General features: G+C 39.1%; 1 protein-coding gene across 4 annotated transcripts in view; it reads right to left on the minus strand.

Annotated features, from left to right (window-relative positions):
• Positions 1–18,455, minus strand: part of ATP8A2 (ATPase phospholipid transporting 8A2) — an 860,692-nt gene that overhangs the window by 34,415 nt on the left and 807,822 nt on the right. For 2 of the 4 annotated variants that reach the window (XM_016421852.2, XM_007495235.3), the window contains exon 35: positions 10,128–10,232. The exons of the other annotated variants lie outside the window; for them this stretch is intronic. In XM_016421852.2, coding sequence (XP_016277338.1) covers positions 10,128–10,232 — 105 coding nt within the window. The remainder of the gene's footprint in view (positions 1–10,127; positions 10,233–18,455) is intronic. 4 annotated transcript variants of the gene reach the window in all.

Below are 18,455 nucleotides of genomic sequence, written 5' to 3' on the forward strand. Positions count from 1 at the left end.
TCCTGGCTCCCGTGGTGTTGCTTATTCCTTATATCTTTTATCTAGTTAGTGCAAGAAAACTAAGGTTTGGCATGGTTAGTAAGATAAACGTTTTTTAAACCCTTTCCTCATGTCTTAGTATCAATTTGACAACAGAAGGGCTAGTAAATCGGGGTTAAGTGGCTTGCCCAGGGTCTGAGGCCAGATTTGAACTCAGGAAGCGGAGTCTTCCTGGCCCGCTGCTCACTGCGCCACCTGGCAGGCCTTCCCCTGAAAGGCTGCTCTAAGGAGGTCTGCATTTTGCCCGAGCTTTCATCATCTCTTATTCTTCTTGGGTCACTCCAACAGTTCAAGGTAACAAGTACTTCCCTATTTTTGGTGCAGGAGCCCAAATGGTGGTCTCGGGGCGGGCATGGGAGGAACCTTCTCCAGAAGGCCCCTTTGCCCAGGGCCGGACATCCAGGAGGCTGCCATGACTGACTGCAGCCCACTGCTTAGTCACACTGGGGCTACAGGATAGACTGTTTCATTCTCCAGGCTAAGAAAGAACCCGGAGTTCCTCTTGAGGAAGTGTGAATGCTAGCCAGTAGCACCACCTCAGGGGTGTTAGTGGAGCCAAGGGGAGGTATTACTTGAATAAACAGGAGTATTAGGAGCACAATACAAAAGGAAGATTAGCTGAGCTTGGCTCTGCAGGCCACCAAAATGGTGGCTTAAGCACTGGCTCCAGCCCCTGCCTAAAGGCAGAGGCTCAGTGCAAGCCGGGACTGTCTCCAAACACATACGGGGCACTGAACAAGGAAGGAAAGAGCTTTCGGTGAGACCTACTATGCGCTACGCATTTTATGAAGATCTCATTCGACCCTTAAAACAAACGTTGGGAGATAGGTGCTATTATTCCCATTTTACAGATGAGGAAAGAGAGGCACACCGAGGCTGTAACTCCCCCTTACTGGTTCTCTTTTCTCTCAACAATGAAATGTCTCATCAATAGTCAGCCGAATCAGAGACTGACCAGTAATTTATATTTGAGCTACACAGATAAATCTGTTGCCTAATAACGACAGCTAACATAACCCAGGCTAAGCACTTCACAGTCATCGTCTCATTCAATTCTTACAACAACCCTGGGAGGTAAGGTGTAATAATCATTCCATTTTACAGACGAGGAAACGGAGGCAAACATTAGTTTGGTGGCTTTTTTCCAGTCACACAGCTATTAAGTATCAGATCTCTCTCCACTGAGCCACCTAGCTGCCTCCTAGACAAACAGAAGTGAAGTGATTCGCCCAAAGTCACACAGCCAGTGAGTTTCTGAAGCTATATTTAAACTTGGGTCTTCTTGACTCCAGGCCCAATGTTCTATCCAGTTATGGCTAACTGCTAAAAAATAACAATTAAAAAGAGAGGAGACAGCCTGGGGTAGTGGATAAAGAGCTGATGTCAAAACCAGGAAGAGCAGGGTTCAAATGCTGCCTTTTACACATCCTGGCTGTGAGACCTTGGGAAAGCCACTTCACTTCTCAGTTATCCAGGCATCTCTCTAAGATGATATATTGCAGAGGTGCATCCATAGAGGGAGTTTCCACACCTGGGAGTCCTCTATACCAATGAATTCCCGGGTCCAATCCCTATCCCTATCCTACTCTGCACAGGAATGAAACAAGTGATTTTCAAGACGTTTAACCCACAATCACTGAAGGGAAGATTATGGCTTTGTAGGATATGGAGAAGAAAAGGAAGAGTGAGAGGGACACCAAGCATCTGCTCAGGGAGTCGTGGGTGTTCAAAAATTCAAATACAAATTCAAAATTACTCTAGGAATTTCCCTAGAATTCTTATTGGCTCCTTAAATTTGGTCAGTCCATTGTATTGAGTGCTTACAGGAGGTCATCACCCAGCTCAAATAAGGCCATTTTCTCTCCAGTACCTTGGGATGGCCCACAGAACAAAGAGTAGAGTCGGGTTTCTGCAGGATTATGTCCAAGTTGTAACTCAATTTTAGGAGGGGTTTCTAGTTATCAGTTATCAGCTCACTGGAATGTCTTACTTTCTGAGATCAATTAGAGCTGGAGGAGAGGGAGACCCAGAGGAGAGTCTTAAATTGAAAAGCAAACAAACCCACTGATAAAGAAGCAGAAGTGTAATCAACCAAGATCTTCTGAGAACCTCTTAGAGAACCCATCTCTAGCTGGAATGTTTAATGCTGATATGTGTGCTATGTAAACAGCATAATGAAATAATCTTTGTCTCTGTAAATCCGCTTTCCTCAGCTTCTATTTGCTGGCTCTGTGGGGCAAATGAAATGGACATTTTACAAAAGGAGCCAAATGGTTCCTGGGTGTTTTCTGAAAGGATGCAACCAACCATCAGTGCTAATTAATCTGCTGCTGAAGTCTGCGATGGGAGTGGAACGGAGCCCACAGAAGCACAAATTTGTCAGGAAAGATGGGTAGTTTACTTGTGCTTATTCCTTTTAAGACAAAGGCAAAAATAATTGTATTCTATTCATCCTTGTAACCTAGAGGTGGAGTCCAAAGTGCCCCTCTCATCTCAGCCACCAGTGAACCTTTGGCCACTTTACCTCTCTATGCTAGTTTCCCCTCTTTAAAAGGAGGGAAAAAAGTGCATGGAAACCTTCTGTCTCAAATACTTTGTGAGAATGCAGTAATTAAAACCCCTCCTATAACACTAGGCTTTCATAAAATGATTTTTCCATTTAAATCAACTACAAAGGCATTTGTGTTGAATTGAATTGAACTCTATTTTGCTGTATTTCATAAGTGATAGTTTAAAACTATTTCATTTATTTTTTAAAATGTCCTCATGGGCCCAAAGACTTCTGACATTTTTAGTTCTATGTAATAGCACAGGCAGTTTTTATTTCCTTAAAACGGACTTTCTTCATCCTCTCAATCCTGTATCTTGAATGCAAATAAGGTCACCAGGAAATCCCATTTGGATAATCCAATGTCATTTCCTGGACCATTCATTCTTTTTGTTTCACTAATGCTTTCCCTTACCTGTTGTTTGTGAATATTTGTCAGTAAGGATGGGGATTTAAATCCACCTCCTTTGATGGTCAAGTTCACTGTCCAATTATTCATTTAACTAAGAATTTATCCTTAAGATGAAAACCCTCTTCCTCCCTCCCTTTGACCCAACTCAATTTCATGTTAAAGTCTATACTAGAAATGTTTCTTTCTGTTCAAAGATTCCATGAATTCCCATTTCCCAATAGGGCTTCTCTTTTCTGGACTCTCTTTTGCCCCTAATATAATTTATTTAGCCTCTGACTGCCAATGGGTTTCATTCAATATCCTTTCAAAACTTCAGGAATTCATAAAGTAACAAAACTTCTTTCTGACTGTTGCACATTTTCCCCCATAACTTTATTCTTGCTGAAAATCAGCCTCAATATTTCTCACAGGATTCCATCCATGAATTATTTTAAGAACACTATTTGTAGATTTAGCCTTTGGGCCTATCTCAGACTTGAGATTACTAGATAGCCATCTCTCAGTTTCTCTCCCTGACTTTTTCCCTTTCCTTTTCTGAATATGAAATAATGACTTGTAGCATTCAGGTAACTCCCAATTCTGCATCATTAATGCCATGCTATTTAAAAAAAAAAAACTGACTTCTCTAGCATCTTAGGTTGATGCTAGAGTTTGAATTAACTTGAAATGCTTTAGTAATATTTCCGAGTTTTTCCTTTTTTTTTTCTTCTTATAGGATCATAGATTGGAATTGAAAAGCACAAACTAAATGGCCACTGAGGTCCAACTCTCTCATTTTATACACAAGGAAACGGAGACCCAGAATAGTTAACTCATTTGCCCAGCTCATATAGATAGAAAAAACAGGAGGCAGGATTTGGCCTTCAAATCCAGCTCTCTTTCTACTACTTTATACTGATGTTTCTAAATAATTGATTTCTAAAAGAGAAATGGTTCAAACATAAAGAGGACATGAGACTCTCTCTAGAAATGTTTGATAATGATAACATCATGTAACATAGTCAACAAAATCTCTATGAACTCAAACATAGAATAAGAGAACTGAAAGGGACCTTCAAAGATTATCTAGTCTGAACCTCTTATTTGACAGATAAGGAAACTGAGGCCTAGATTTGTTAATACTAGAAGGACTAGTAATGTCAATTGGCTTTGAAATAAACATTTTCAACCTATTGGCTCTGTTTTCTTTGTGTTATGGATGAAAAAAAATATGGGCTCAACCAAAACAGCTTGGTTCTTTGAGACATCCTTAAATTCTGGTCCTTTTAATGTTAAATGACTGGCCAAAATCACATAAAGCTAGGGAAAATCTGAAGCTTGAACCCAGTTCCTCAGATTTTAAGGCCAGTACTCACAGAATTAAAAGATCATAGATCTGGAATCTTGGATCCTATCTTCTAGTTTAATTCTTGCATTTTACAAATGAGGAACCTGAGGCATGGGCAACTGAGGTGATTTGCTCCACAGGTCATATTGATAGTGAATGTCAGTGACAGGATTGAACCCAAGTCCCCTGATTCCCAAATTAGTACTTCATCCATTGCACTATGTTACTTCCTACTTAATCAGAGGAGTTATGTGATTTTGCTAAGGTCACAAAATAAGAGAGTGGTCTGAGTTTTATACCAGCAGATGGGAGGCCTGGGCTCAAGGTCCAATTCTTTTTTTTTTTTAACCTTTACCTTCTGTCTTAGAATCAATACTGTGTATTGGTTCCAAGGCAGAAGTGACTTGCCCAGGGCACCTAGGGAGTGTCTGAGGCCAGATTTGAACCTAGGACCTCCTGTCTCTAGACCTGGCTCTCAATCCACTGAGCTACCCAGCTGCCCCCTCGAGGTCCAATTCTGACAATAATTACACAACCTAAGCAAGTCATTGGACATCTCTACGCTTTACTTCTCTCATTCATCAAATGGAGGTGGTTGGATTAGATGGTCTCCAAGGTTCTTTCTGGTTCTGATAAATTATAAAACCTAAATGGCAGTAAATCTAGGCTTGGAACTCTATTTGAGATAGGCTTCTTTACTGAATGTCCAGGACATCTGGAAAAATAGATTTAAAATTTAAGAAGTCAAAATGAGCATCCTAAGAAGAAAGTGCCCCCCCCCAATCCCTCTATTTTAAGCCTGTTTGCACACTAGAAAATTCACATTCTGACTCAGAAACAAAAGAGTATCCACTGGTTTTTGATTTTGAGAGACCAAAATTAATCTCGGTTCATATACAATGCCTTAATGGATATTTTCTCAAAACATAGTTGAGTGCTTTTGAGTTCTTTTTAAAAGCATGGTAGCAGACTAAGCTTGAACTGGGAAGAAAAATGTCTTCTGTCTGTTTGAAAAGTTTCCTGGTGCACTTTAGGTCCTGTCCCATATTACACCCCACAAGGGGCCACAGGAACCCCAGGGTTGAAGAGGCCTGGACCTAGGCCCTGGCTTTTCAGAGGCAAACTGCCAGGGAGGAGTTTGCTCCCTCTCTAGGCTGCAGGACCTCAGCAAATGCTGAATCAGATTTCCCTGAAGGGTTTTGGTGAGTGAGGAGATCCCCCTTCATGTATGTCTGCATGGGGGTGGACTTCCGCCAATCACGCATCCATTTTCATGTACAAGGTAATACTGGAGGGACGATAAGGAAGATAACTTGTTCTAAGAGGGTAAGGCTAGCCAGGCAGCTACATTTACCAAAGCAAAAGAGTAAGCTAGAGTTGGTGAAAAGCACTTAAGTGAAAGAAAATCCCAGGCTTTGCTAGTTAAAGACAAAGGCAGGGACTAGGAACATTTGATATTTAAATTGAATTGAAGCAAAGCACAGAAAATTGTCCTCTCACCCCCATACCCCAAAATGATGATTAGAAGGGAAGAGGAGAGTGATCTAGATTAACACAGTGTTTGGCTTGCTGATCTGAACTAGGTTTACATGAGACTCAAACTAAGTATAACTAGGAAATGAGATAAAATTTTCATTTGTTAAAACTACTTTTTTTTTTTGGCCAATTGTACTATCAGTCTCCTTTACCTAAAATAAAGAAATGCAAAACCACAACCAAAAACCAACCCTGAAATAAAAACTTCTGTCTGTACTACTGAAAATGATCAAAACATCATTTTATGAATTTGTCTTACTTATCACACCTTTAAAGAAATTTCTAAAATAAAAGTTTTCCTTTGAAAACGGAATTTGATATAAATTAGATATCCCCCTCACCCTTCAGAAGCATTCTTCTGGAGGAAAGGGGGAAAAATAATTGTATCTAAAACAGAGAAGAAATCTATTTTTTATTTTCGTACAAATGTGCAAAATTTATATCATTCCTATTTCCATTGTGCAAAGTGAAAGGAAGGCCTTACTGTTTCACTGTTGTTCAAAAGATCCTGCTAGATAGGAGTTTGTGAAAAATATATGATGTACCAATAAAAGAAGAATATGAAGTGAAAATATTTAAAGCAAGGAAAAAAAATCTTCCTGCTTACTCACCAAATACTGCTCTGCTACCTTAGCCTTTATTTGAAAACTTCTATTGCCTCATTAATAGGCAAACTAAAGATTCTTAGCTACTAGGATGAAGGAGCCATTGACCTTGACCAGGGCAGAACTCAAGGCGAGAGGTCTCATTGCTTTTCTTTCTCTACCCTTTGTACTCCTCCTGCCAAAACACAGAGTTCTTAGAGGACTCCTCTCTTTGGTCACAGGATCCATATATCGTCTTAGGAGAATGTAAGCTCTTTCAGGGCAGAAACCATATTCCCCATTTTTCAACCATTTCAACGATTGAAATGAAACTTCCCAATCTTTGTCCTGATAGCAAGAGTTTATGTTTTTGGTTTCTGTTGCCATACTTCAATTTCCTTCTACTTCTGCTTCTTCCTATCTCATCCCTCAACCCCGGAAGGCTAATTCAATGGCTACATTTCAAGTGTGAATGGGAGAAGAGCTCTAGACCTTTCTTCCTTCTTTCCTTCCTTGGAGGAATTTACTGAGGAGTTCTTAGAGAAGAGCTTTTGGAGACTTTGGAGGACTCTACACTGAGCTTCTGGGGCCAATTCACATTTAGGTCAGGGTCCCTGATTCTAATTCAGGCCCATCTTGGGCCTTTTAGAAGAACTGGCCTCCAACATGTCCATTCTTGTGCAAATTGAAATAGTTCACTGCCAAGTGCTCTTCAGCTCTAACTACATGCTAGCTATTTTCTCCCCAAGGGACTAGATAACACTCCCCCACTCCAAACGCCAGAGAGGACCCCGATAATGCCCGACTTTTGCTAGCTGCCGCTTTTCGAAGACAATCCCAGCTAGTGGAGAGGGCACTATGGTACCACAGGTCCTTCCACTGCGGCCTCATTAGATACAAGTGGACTCCAGTTACTAGCTTTTCTCCTTAGAAAGTATTTGGGTAAACATGAATATCAGAGGTGCCAGCAGGGGCCCTCAGCAGGTTTGAGAAGAGACCGCAGGAAGTTATACCACCATGATGCAGCACTCAGCAATTATACAGGTTTTTAAACTATGTATATGGTCATGGCCTCCGAAAGCTAAAGAAGGGAAAACACAGCTGAAGAATCCTTCCCCCCCCCCCCCCCCCCAAGGTTCCATTTTCCCCTGCCCAAGGACAAGCACACCAGAGGAAGCAGGTGGGAGAGAGAGCTGAGCTCCACACAAAGGAGATGAAAAAGAACAATTGTGAAGCTCCACTCAGGAGGCTGCAACATCAGCATGAAGCCAGCACCTCTAACAGACTGGAGCACTTCCCCATTTATCTCGTTTGCAGATGGACCACACAGAAAATCTGGGAGCAATTAGGAGAGAGGAAAAACAAACTCATTGGGAGGTGGGGTTGGGGGATGGATTCCTTACATCATCCGCATGCAAGCTATTGGAGCAGGGGATCTGTATGGATGAAGACAGATAAAAGAGCTCACGGTCTGAACTCAGGAAAACAGGAGTCTATGAAAACACTGAGCACACACCAAAAAAAAAATCACGAGCTACAATGTTAAGTTTTGATGATGACTAGACAATATATAAACATAAATGAGGAAGGTGAGCAAAGTCTAGACAGATGCATGTACAACGGAGGCTCCAACTTCCTCCTGATAGTCAAATGGTATTTCAATCTGCATAAAAACTTTAAACAAGGAACTATTTTCAATAAAAATTTGTCTCTTTTAAAAACGATCTCTTCTGCATATAGCAGTCATATAATGCTAACATCATTAAAACAGTCCTGAGTAAATATGGAGATCCCTTCAAATTCCCCAAAATAATAATAGCCTTGAAAAGAGTTGAAATACTCCCCTCTCCATCATGTCCCTACGAAATGTTTAGGGTTCTTCTCTTCTCTTCAAAAAGTGTTTTTCCCTGACCTTCTCCCTAATAAATGAGAATGGTAAAAATTTAATAGCCACTAATGAAAAAGACTTCCTAGAAGTCTCTAGGACCTTTCACCATTTGTAGCTGTAATGGCAGAACTCATTCTCTGAGAGCTAATGTTCTGCTATGAACCATTTAATGAATGATCAACTGATAATTTACTGTTCATCTTATCTTGATAAGGCCACAATACAGAACATGCCTGTTCCTTTTAGAAGCCCTAGAGTTATGAAGTTTTTTCTATCATAAAGTAGGTACTATATTACCTTGATTTGTGAGACAATTTCCACTGTAATAATGAAATCTCTACTTTCAGGAGTGATTCAGAAGTCTGAAATTTCTCTTTTTATACCTTGATGAATATATAGGTGCATTGTGGGTTTCCATCTCATCACCTAATGACATGTTCATATAGTTCTCAGTTGCTTTTTCCTACGTAAAGCTCTTGAGCAATTCCAGAATGACTATTCAATCAATACCCTGCATTACATGATCTCTGTATTAGATCTCTTTTTCTGACTACAGAGGGCAGTTTATTATAAATATAATTTATGACAATACTTTATTGATAGCTTATTTTTAGCTTACCAAAAATTTCTTAAAATTCAATATGTCACTTTTGAGCAATTCAATTGGGAAACAGTGGGCCTTTTGCCTTTGGGCACTTTACACCAACAGATGAAATTATTTATGAACTAGTCATTTCACTCCAGAGTATAAGCTCCTGGAGGGGAGAGACTACTTTGCTTTTTGTATTTGTATCCTCAGAGCACCCAGCACCTAGAAGGCATTTAATAATAATACTTATCTGACTGTTAAAGAACCCTTTTTTTTTTTAAAATTAAGGGATGTACATCATTCTAGTTCCAAAAAGACATCCCAAGCTGAAAGAATGTTGATCTTGTCTATTAGGATACAAACTTTTCTCAGGCACCGGGCTTTCTTCTTTTTGCTAATTTATGTAGTTTTTGTCAAATCTAATTTAATCACCACCACCAAACATGCCATGAAATGGTTCCATGCTGTGAACAAGCTCATTTGCATGATCGACTCCTGGAGCTGTCTGGCCCGCTAGTGTGCAGAAGGCAGAGGTTAGGAGGTGTAATCATTTAAACATATACACACAGAGAAACTCACGTGACAGTCATGCTGCCACTCAGAGAAAGAATTAATAAGCTCATGGGCCCACTCCAAGTGGCCCGGTAACACGGGATGCGCATGGCCCTTGAAGATAAGCATGCTGAGGAATTCATGTTGGCAGCCCTGTATTAGCAAGAAACCCAACGGTGCAGAAATTCTGAGCAGAGGAGGACTGGGCCAGATACCAAAACCGAATGAGCTTTCTTCTGCTTTCCAATCCTCTATGGCAATGCTGCTGCGCCTGATCTCATCTAGCCTAAGTCAGAATCACTGCTTTTTCCATTTTCCACATTGGACTCAGTTTGGTGATGACAGGCCACAATATAGAATCCAGTAAGTGGAGAAAGAGGCTGTCCCGAGGACAGGCTTGGTGGTTAGACAGCCTGTGTTCCACACTGCCATATAGAAACAGAGGTTAGAGCCTCAGATTTGTTTGCTTCCTCAGGTGAAAATGAGTATTTTGTTTTTTGTTTTTGGGTGGCCGGTGGATGGAGGAAAAGCATGAGTAAATCATGATTATTTTCAAAACTGGGAAGGTGGAGAGAGACATGGGAGAGAGATATTGGGAAAGGGGTAGGAAGAACTGATACTTAAAAAAATAATTAGGACGGAATTGCCCCACCTCTTTCCATTACTATCACGAAGCATAGTTTTTCCCAGCTCTCTGGACTTAGTTTCCAATTCCTGAACCTGCTCCATCAAAGTTTTATGGTAGGTATGCTTGGCCCTGTATCATAAGGGAAAGACAAAAAGAGAAGACAACACATGAAGTTTACACAGCTATTTAAAAAAAAGCCCATATTCCCCTCTCAGAACAGAGATGTGCATCCACGGCCACAGCAAGGCTTGGGTCATGATGAGGCATTCAAAGCCTCCATGCAAGATACAGGATATAAACTAGGAAACCTTACCAGAATGCTATTGGGCTTCTGGTCTATGCGCAGTGTAATTATTCACCTACCTCAGAGAACACTTACTGTCTTATGAGAATCTTAGGGATTTGGGGCTCAACAGTGGAGACCCAACAGAGAAGCCACAGGACAGCCCCAGCCCTGAGCCATTCCCATGGAAGCCTCGATGATTTACTGAATATCAGTGAGTCAAACAAGCTGTGTATCCAGTATATCCTGAAAGACCTTTTCATTGCAGAGGATTGAACACCTGACGCAAAGAGCTGATTATCTCGGTCCTTACAAACCTCATCCAAATGGCCACGCACAGACACTGCAACGGAGCCCAAGTCTGGGAAAGAAACCTGTGGGGTGGGGGAGGGTCTGGCTTCTCCCCCTGCCTTTTACCCTACACAGCTCTTACACAATTTATAACATGGCAGAGAGGGGTATCCTGGCAGGACTCAGACCCTTGGAGTGAAGACTCTGACTCCAAACCTGGAAGGCAAGAAAAGTATCAAGATGCTCCATTTTTCTCTGGCTAACAACTTTCCATTAGACTGTGATCATCTCACTTGACAAGCTTAATAACGTCAGTGAAGGGAGTTGGATGTTAACAATGCTCATAAAAATAACATTTATAAACTAAAAGGTGAAGGCACATCTCAGAATTTCCCCTACTCCCCCCAAAACCTTTTATTCAACAGTAGCATGTCTGATTTTCAGACATTTTCTGAGCTGTTAGCTCAAGAAATAAGCTTACCTCACCTTGAAGATATCAGAACACCAGAGTTTTGACCTAAGCCCATGACATTACTGATCTCAGAATGACATCTACATACTTATAAAAATCACTAAAATCTTTGTCATTATTCTCATGCAATCTTGAAAGTAGAGAGACAAATCATTCTGGGACTAGAAAGTTACCACTTGGCAAACAACATGGTCAAAGAAGATGGAAGAGGAGGCTGTCAGAAACATTCTGGAAAGATCTAGGCAAAGTAAAGCTGTAAGATGGCAAAGAAGTGAGATATTATCAACATGTGCTAAGACCCCTTCTTTATTAAAAATAAACCTGTACATTAAAGAGACGCATTAAAGTTTATTTCTAGTTAATAGAAAAGGTAGGAGAAAGAAGACTTAGCACATTTGGCCAAGAAATAAAGGAAGATAGGTGAGTAATTTCACTGATGTTAAAGTCTTTAAATTCAAACAAAAGTGAATGGAAAGCTCCATTTCTAGAGCTGGTATTTTAGAGTTTTTAGGGGATAACAAAATATTAAGACATTTAATTATTAACACTGAAAAACACAAAAGCCTTTTATTTTCTTAATTTGTATAAATTACTGCATTAATAAAATTCCATTTCTATATATACATATGCATATTTAAAAATTTACCCCGTATCATGTAATTTTCAGTTTGACATAATTTTACTATATAAACCATGTTATAACATTATGACATGTCAGAGAATTTTCAAATCTTATTTATCTATGCATACATAACTAAATTTCATTGAAATGAATTCTGCAAGACAGAGTACAAACTTCTCACACTATATTAACCTGTAACTGATGAATACTCCAAATGCACTATGCATGCATATAAATAAAAAAGCTTATCACATAATATTTTGTATGTGTGTTGCTGAAGCAAGCACTATCATATAATATTTAAATAAAGGAATACAATCATATCAAGGAGTGTCCTGAGACTATCATTACAGATAAAATAATATATTATTTTTAATAACAACCTATGGCAACTTTATGGACTCTAGATAGTAGGTATATAGTAATGGGATAGCCAAAAGAACATTCAACCACATTGCCGCTTAATATGGACAAATGGCTATCTTGAGCACTTTTTATTACCCCCATTTTTGATAGAATATCTGTAAGTTAGGCCAGTTGTATTTGACTAGAAGGGTGAGCACAGGTAATATGTCCTTAGTTTATAAATACTCGACTCAAAAGTTACCTCACATACCCAAATCCCTGGCTAGCGTGTGCTGTTTCAGGCAGACTCTAAGAGACTAAGAACTGCGTCTTCTGAGGCACGCCAGGTACCACATGCTAGGTAGTGGGAACTGAAGCTTTTTTGGGCAAGGCAATTGGAAATGGGAAGTCTTTGGTGCCACCTTTGAGGATGGGCGTTTGAGGGCATACTGGTTTAGGTCTTGAGGGTTGTTCAAGGGTCAAGGCCTGGATGATGGGAGTCTTCTGGTTTATGAGGCATTCCTATCCTTCTCTGGCCCCCTGAATCACTACACATTTGTTAATGAACCAGTTAATCTGCAATTTTCTGAGAAGAGGGAGTGCTGCATTGTATAATTCTATATTGACTAATTCTAACCTTCTAAATTCCTAAATTAAACTGATTTTCCTCCAATTAATCTGTTTCCTCATTCATTTTCTCAGTGGGTCTTCAATGTGTTTTTTGATACCTCTATGTACCAGGTCTATGCCATCTCATTTAGTGTACATTGTGGAATGCATTTCTCTCTATAAATGATGTAATAAATGGTTTTTAGTTTCACAGACTAGATCATAAAAGTCCATTAATAACTTTCAAGGTAATTGGAACACTACAAATCTACAAAGGTATCTCTCCCTCTTGTTTTCATTAGTAATTGTAGATGAACGTTCTTCCTATGGCAAAATGAGTTCAGAATTCCTCCTGGCTTAGAAAAGAAGTTTTCAAACACGCTGCTATTGTGGAGGGGAGCTAATGACTCTAGATGAATAGTGTACTGAGTATGGAGTGGCACTGATCATGATGATAGAGTATTCACAATAACTGTGCTTGCCTGTATAGCACACATTTGTTTGCATATTTTTATGGACTCTTCTTTGACCCTTCTAGAATCCTGTGAGATAGGCAGACAGACCCAATTAGGCTCATTTGATGTACGAGTTAACTTTAAGTGACATACCTAATAAGTGATGCCAAGATGAAGTCAAATCCAGGTCTCGTGCCTTCATGTCTCACACCTCCCTTTAAAAACAAGTCCTAGAACTGGATGTGACTCCAAAATATTTACTTGATGATATAGCCTTGTGAACTGGCTAAGTCATAATACTAAAAGATCAAACGGCATTTACAAATTAATCACTGATATCTCACTAAGGCACCAAGGTGAATCAGGATTTCATTTTTCTGGGACATTGGAATAAACTTGCTAGGGCTACTCTGCCCAGGCCCCATCCAGACTATGCTCTGTTAAAGTAGCAGTGTGTTGGGCCCTGTACAAATCTTGATGCTGGGATTAAGTATTAACATAATTTGTGACCTATGGACAGGTTTTATGTTTTCAATTGCTTTCGAAAATTGGATATTAGGAATTTTGTATTTTCCATGATCTTAGTGTCTTTTCTTGACTTAACACAGGTAACTGTTTCCTCGCCCTGAGATGTATAGAGGTCATGAGCCAGCAGATCAAAAGGAAATGGTAAATCTTCTGAATGCTTTCACATGCACAAAGATAGTAGTTAAAAGGAAACAAACTTAATTACCTGGTTCAGAAATTACCTGCCATTTCTATGTTTTAACTGTCTGTTGCTTTATGTTTTGAGTTAAGTGTCTATGGGGGATTATGGCAAGGGAAAGAATGGTTGGATATAGTATAATTATTTAGGAAATGATAACCAAATTCCTAAAGGAGATAAAATCAAATGAAAAGAAATCCTCTCAAATGAGTTCACCGTACTTAAAGTTCTAACAAATGATTTTAAGTTAAATAATGAAATTCCCATTGCCAAGAGGAAGGCGTGCTAGGAAGTTATATTAAAAACTCAGCATAGGCAAACAACTTGGAAGATATAAACTAAAGGCTGTTAAAAGTTTTCTTGGGCAATATAAGATTTCTGCTTCTGTAGGCAATTATCTTTCCATTCAGGGATCATATTTATCTGAAAAGCTCTTTAGGTCAAAGGTAATTAATAATAATAATAATAATAATAGCTAGCATTATATATAGGCCTTTAGGGTTTGCAAAGCACTTTATAGATATCTCATTTTATCCTCACAACAACCTTGAGAGGTAGATGCTATTGTTATTGGAACTTTAAAGTTGAGGAACCTGAGGAAGACAAAAAGTTAAATAATTTGCCCGGGGTCACACAGTTAATAGGTATCTGAGGCTGGATTTGAATTTGGATTATTTTTTACTCCACTGTAACACCTGACTTCAAGTAAGTCTGGCATTTCAATAAGTTGTTCATCCTTGGTTTTCAAAGATGACCAGTGGCATCACAAACCACTCCAGTATCTTTGCCAAGGAAACCCCAAATGGGGTAACAAAAAGTCAGAAATGACTAAATGACAACAAAAACAGCCAGATTTCAGTAAGTATACTATATAGCAGAGCAATAGTGGAGGTCTCTTGTAAAGAAACTGGCAGATGATATAGAGAAATAATGGCTGTGATACTTCCATTTGCCTTTTGTTGTTTTTACAGATAGCCATAGGGCAGGGGAGATGTTGGGTAAAAAACCAGCAGGAATCCAGGAAGATGGGGTAACAAATTTGCTCAAGAATTCTTACCAATAGCTAAGAAAAGTTAATTTAAAATGGGACTGGGTTTTTTAGCCTATTCCACATGAATGATATTTCTAAGTTCTTGGTCCAATTCAGGGAAATAAGGTATAACCTAACAAAATCTCATGATTTTGCTCTAAGGCTCATTCCCTACTTAGTCATAAAATCTAACACTAAAGGGGGCAGCTGGGTAGCTCAGTGGATTGAGAACCAGGCCTAGAGACGGGAGGTCCTAGGTTCAAATCTGGCCTCAGCCACTTCCTAGCTGTGTGGCCCTGGGCAAGTCACTTGACCCCCATTGCCTAGCCCTTACCACTCTTCTGCCTTGGAGCCAATACACAGTATTGACTCCAAGACGGAAGGTAAGGGTTTATAAAAAAAAAAATCTAACACTAAAGTCTATAGATGCTCCTTGATTTATGTCAACTGTTAATTTACAATTATTTCTCTTAAATAAATTGGGAATGCAGTAAGGTGTTTAGACATCAGGGTGATTATCTATTCATAACAGTACTACTATAAGCAAGAAGGACAAATACTGCATGGTTTCCAAAACTGAACTTAGGAATGGAGACTAGAGTTAAACAATGTGGCACTAACAGAGCCAAGTATTTAATAATAAACTTCCTCTTCTCAGAAAAGGAGGAAAGACATTCCAGATTTACTTGACTCAATAGCAACTGTTCCAGGCCCAGGATGTGAAAGGAACGTTGAATGAGATAAATGGTCTATATGATGATAGTTGGATTCTTTGCACAGAAGAAAATTATAGAACTCAATTTGCCAAAGTTTCATTTTCAAAAACAAGAGTCCATTCTGGTTGAGACTAAAAAGCCTAACACAAACAGAATATCTACAGCTCTAGAATAGCTACAGAATCCCTCCCAAACCACCTTTCCCTTCACTGCTGGCAGCCCCTTCTGCATTAGGCAAGAACCTTTGTGTTGTTCATAGGTTACTATATAGGCTTGGTGATGAAAAATAGACAGCAACCAGCAAACACTGCAGAGCAACAGGCACAAACAAAAGTGACTTCTTCATTTCCCCCCAGTGTCTTCTTTTCAAGGCCCTTGGTCCTAGCTCAAATTTTATCTGGCAGAGCTCTAGGAAAGGAAATGTACTTTTACTTCTTCCATATGGCGAGGCTGCAAGCTGTGTCATTTGACTTATTGTAGTTAAAATGTAAATGGTGTTAATTTTACAATGACAGCAGTAGAAAAAAGTCCTGTTTGAGGGAACAGATTCATTTTCTTAATGGTGATACAGGCCTCCTGCTTAAAATCCATGGGGGAAAAAGTCCAGAAAATCAGACAGTGAGGTATAGGGTTTTGGTCTAGTGAGTTTTCTCATTCCTGCTCCTTCTGTCTTTAACACAGAGGTGGGGGGGGGGGGGGGAGAGTGAAAGGGGAGGTGGAGATACTATTGTTGAAATCCCATTAGGCAAAAACTGAGATTTAGCAACAGAATTTTTAGAAGGCTACTTCTAGATGATTAAATCTTAATCAATTGAGACCACTTTACAACAAAACCAATGCCTTTCATTCATTACCAGGAAGAAGAAGTCATGCATGCAGGTAAATCTGAGGGCACACTTGTCAGAAGGCGATTTGTACTTGATTCTCTTGCTGAATACAGAAAACTCAGTGGACAATGATTACATTGTGCTACTGTGGGGCCATTTCCTAAAGGAGCAAATATGGAGCATGCCATTCCCTTCCACTCTCAGTTAGCTTCATATTATCCTTTCTCTGGTTACCCTGAAAATTGCAGAGGATTCTGACAGCCATTTAATAGAAAAATACAGTTTTGGCACTTAGCATGGTGGTGGGGGAGTCATTAAATCATCATATCTCTATAAAACTGGACCTAGACTAAGAGCCCAAGAGGAGAAAAACTACTGAATTTACCTCAATAGCTAAAAAACTTAGTGAGTTGCTGACAATTTTATATAGCATATTTTGGGTTTTTATATATTTTTCACATTAGGTATCATCAGTTGTCAAGATAATGCCAAAATGAAAACTTCTTCAAAAGATATATCCTTAACTGTCAGGCAAGAACAATTCTCATTGAAGGTAGGAGGAAGGGAATGACAAAAATGAAATCTGATGTCTTTTCTTGGAAGCCTCAGATTAAAGCCATAATTCTCTACCTCTGGGTACCCCACCCCAATAATTATGCTGTGTCCTAAATGTAGCCAGGTTAAGAAATCTATATCTTTAGGGAAACTGGCAAGTATTTGTGGGAAGGCTTTGGCACCTCTAAAATAAAGTAAAAAATATTTTCTTTTAGAAATGACTCCTTTGCTTATGCCTTAAGCTATAATTTATAATGTTTTAAAATTTATTTCATTGTTTCATAATTGTAATAACTTCCTTAAAATGCTATGTAAATCAAAATTCTAAAAATGGGATAATTTCTCTTATGTTCCCATGTCATCATCTTAAAAATGCTTTGTCTTTATTTCTCATTAATGCTCAGTTGTGAGGGGCTCCAAACACTTTAGTTATGTTTTTTACCTCCCCTTGACCCTTGGCCATGTGCTTGGTGATCTGTAAGCCAATACTTCAATGAACCTGGGGAATTGCTATTTGAAGGAGTCTTGCTATGAATCTCTTTGATAAAGTGAAGAATCCTTTTAAAATCTGAGAACATATTATTTGCTTACTGGTGACAGAGGTACTTTTGTTTAAAGCCCATTAGGAAAACATCCAGAAAATTAGACAGCGAAGCTTTTGGTTTAGTGAGCTTTGTAATCAATGCTCATTCTTTCTCCAAAATGGTGGAAAGGCTTTGCTGTTGAAATCCTCACATTCAGGGCCAATCATGGAATTTTTTAAGAGACTGATTTAAGATGACGGAATCTTACTTGTCTGAGACCATAAAAACAAACAAACAAACAAAAAACCCAACCACAAATGAATCCGTGTTGTTCATTTGCTACTACAAATTAGGGACCATTCAATGAAGGCAAGTCTTAGAGTACACTGGGGAGGAGGTAACTTTTATTTGCTTCTCTGGTTGAGAATCAAAAATCTAGTAGACAATGACTATAACATGCTACACTTGGAAGCACATTTTAGAAATCATTGCTTTTATTCCTCCACCACTGGCCAGGCCTCTGATAACTGAATATCTAGTTTTGACTCCCATAAAGCAGAAATAAGATTCAAAATTTGAGCTTCTAAGACCTAACATTATTGACTGTTGTTTTTAGAAAGAAAATAATTACATATAAGTCCCGGTGACTGCAAATTAAGTTGGATAGAGAGTGGGGTAAAAAGAGGAAGGGTTTGGAGGAGGCCTGAGAATAGAGGATAAGAACTAAGAAAGTGTTCAAAAGGGGCGAGGGAATAAAGCCGGTATCTTTCAGATCCAATATATATATATATATATATATATATATTTTTTTTTTTTTAGAATGGAGTTTGAATTACAACTTAACATTAAATTCTTACGGAGATACATGCAGGCAAGACAGCTCAAATGTCCTCAGAGTTTCATAAAAATTCTTAGGG

This window comes from Monodelphis domestica, chromosome 4, assembly GCF_027887165.1.
Source record: "Monodelphis domestica isolate mMonDom1 chromosome 4, mMonDom1.pri, whole genome shotgun sequence".
Classification (NCBI taxonomy): domain Eukaryota; kingdom Metazoa; phylum Chordata; class Mammalia; order Didelphimorphia; family Didelphidae; genus Monodelphis; species Monodelphis domestica.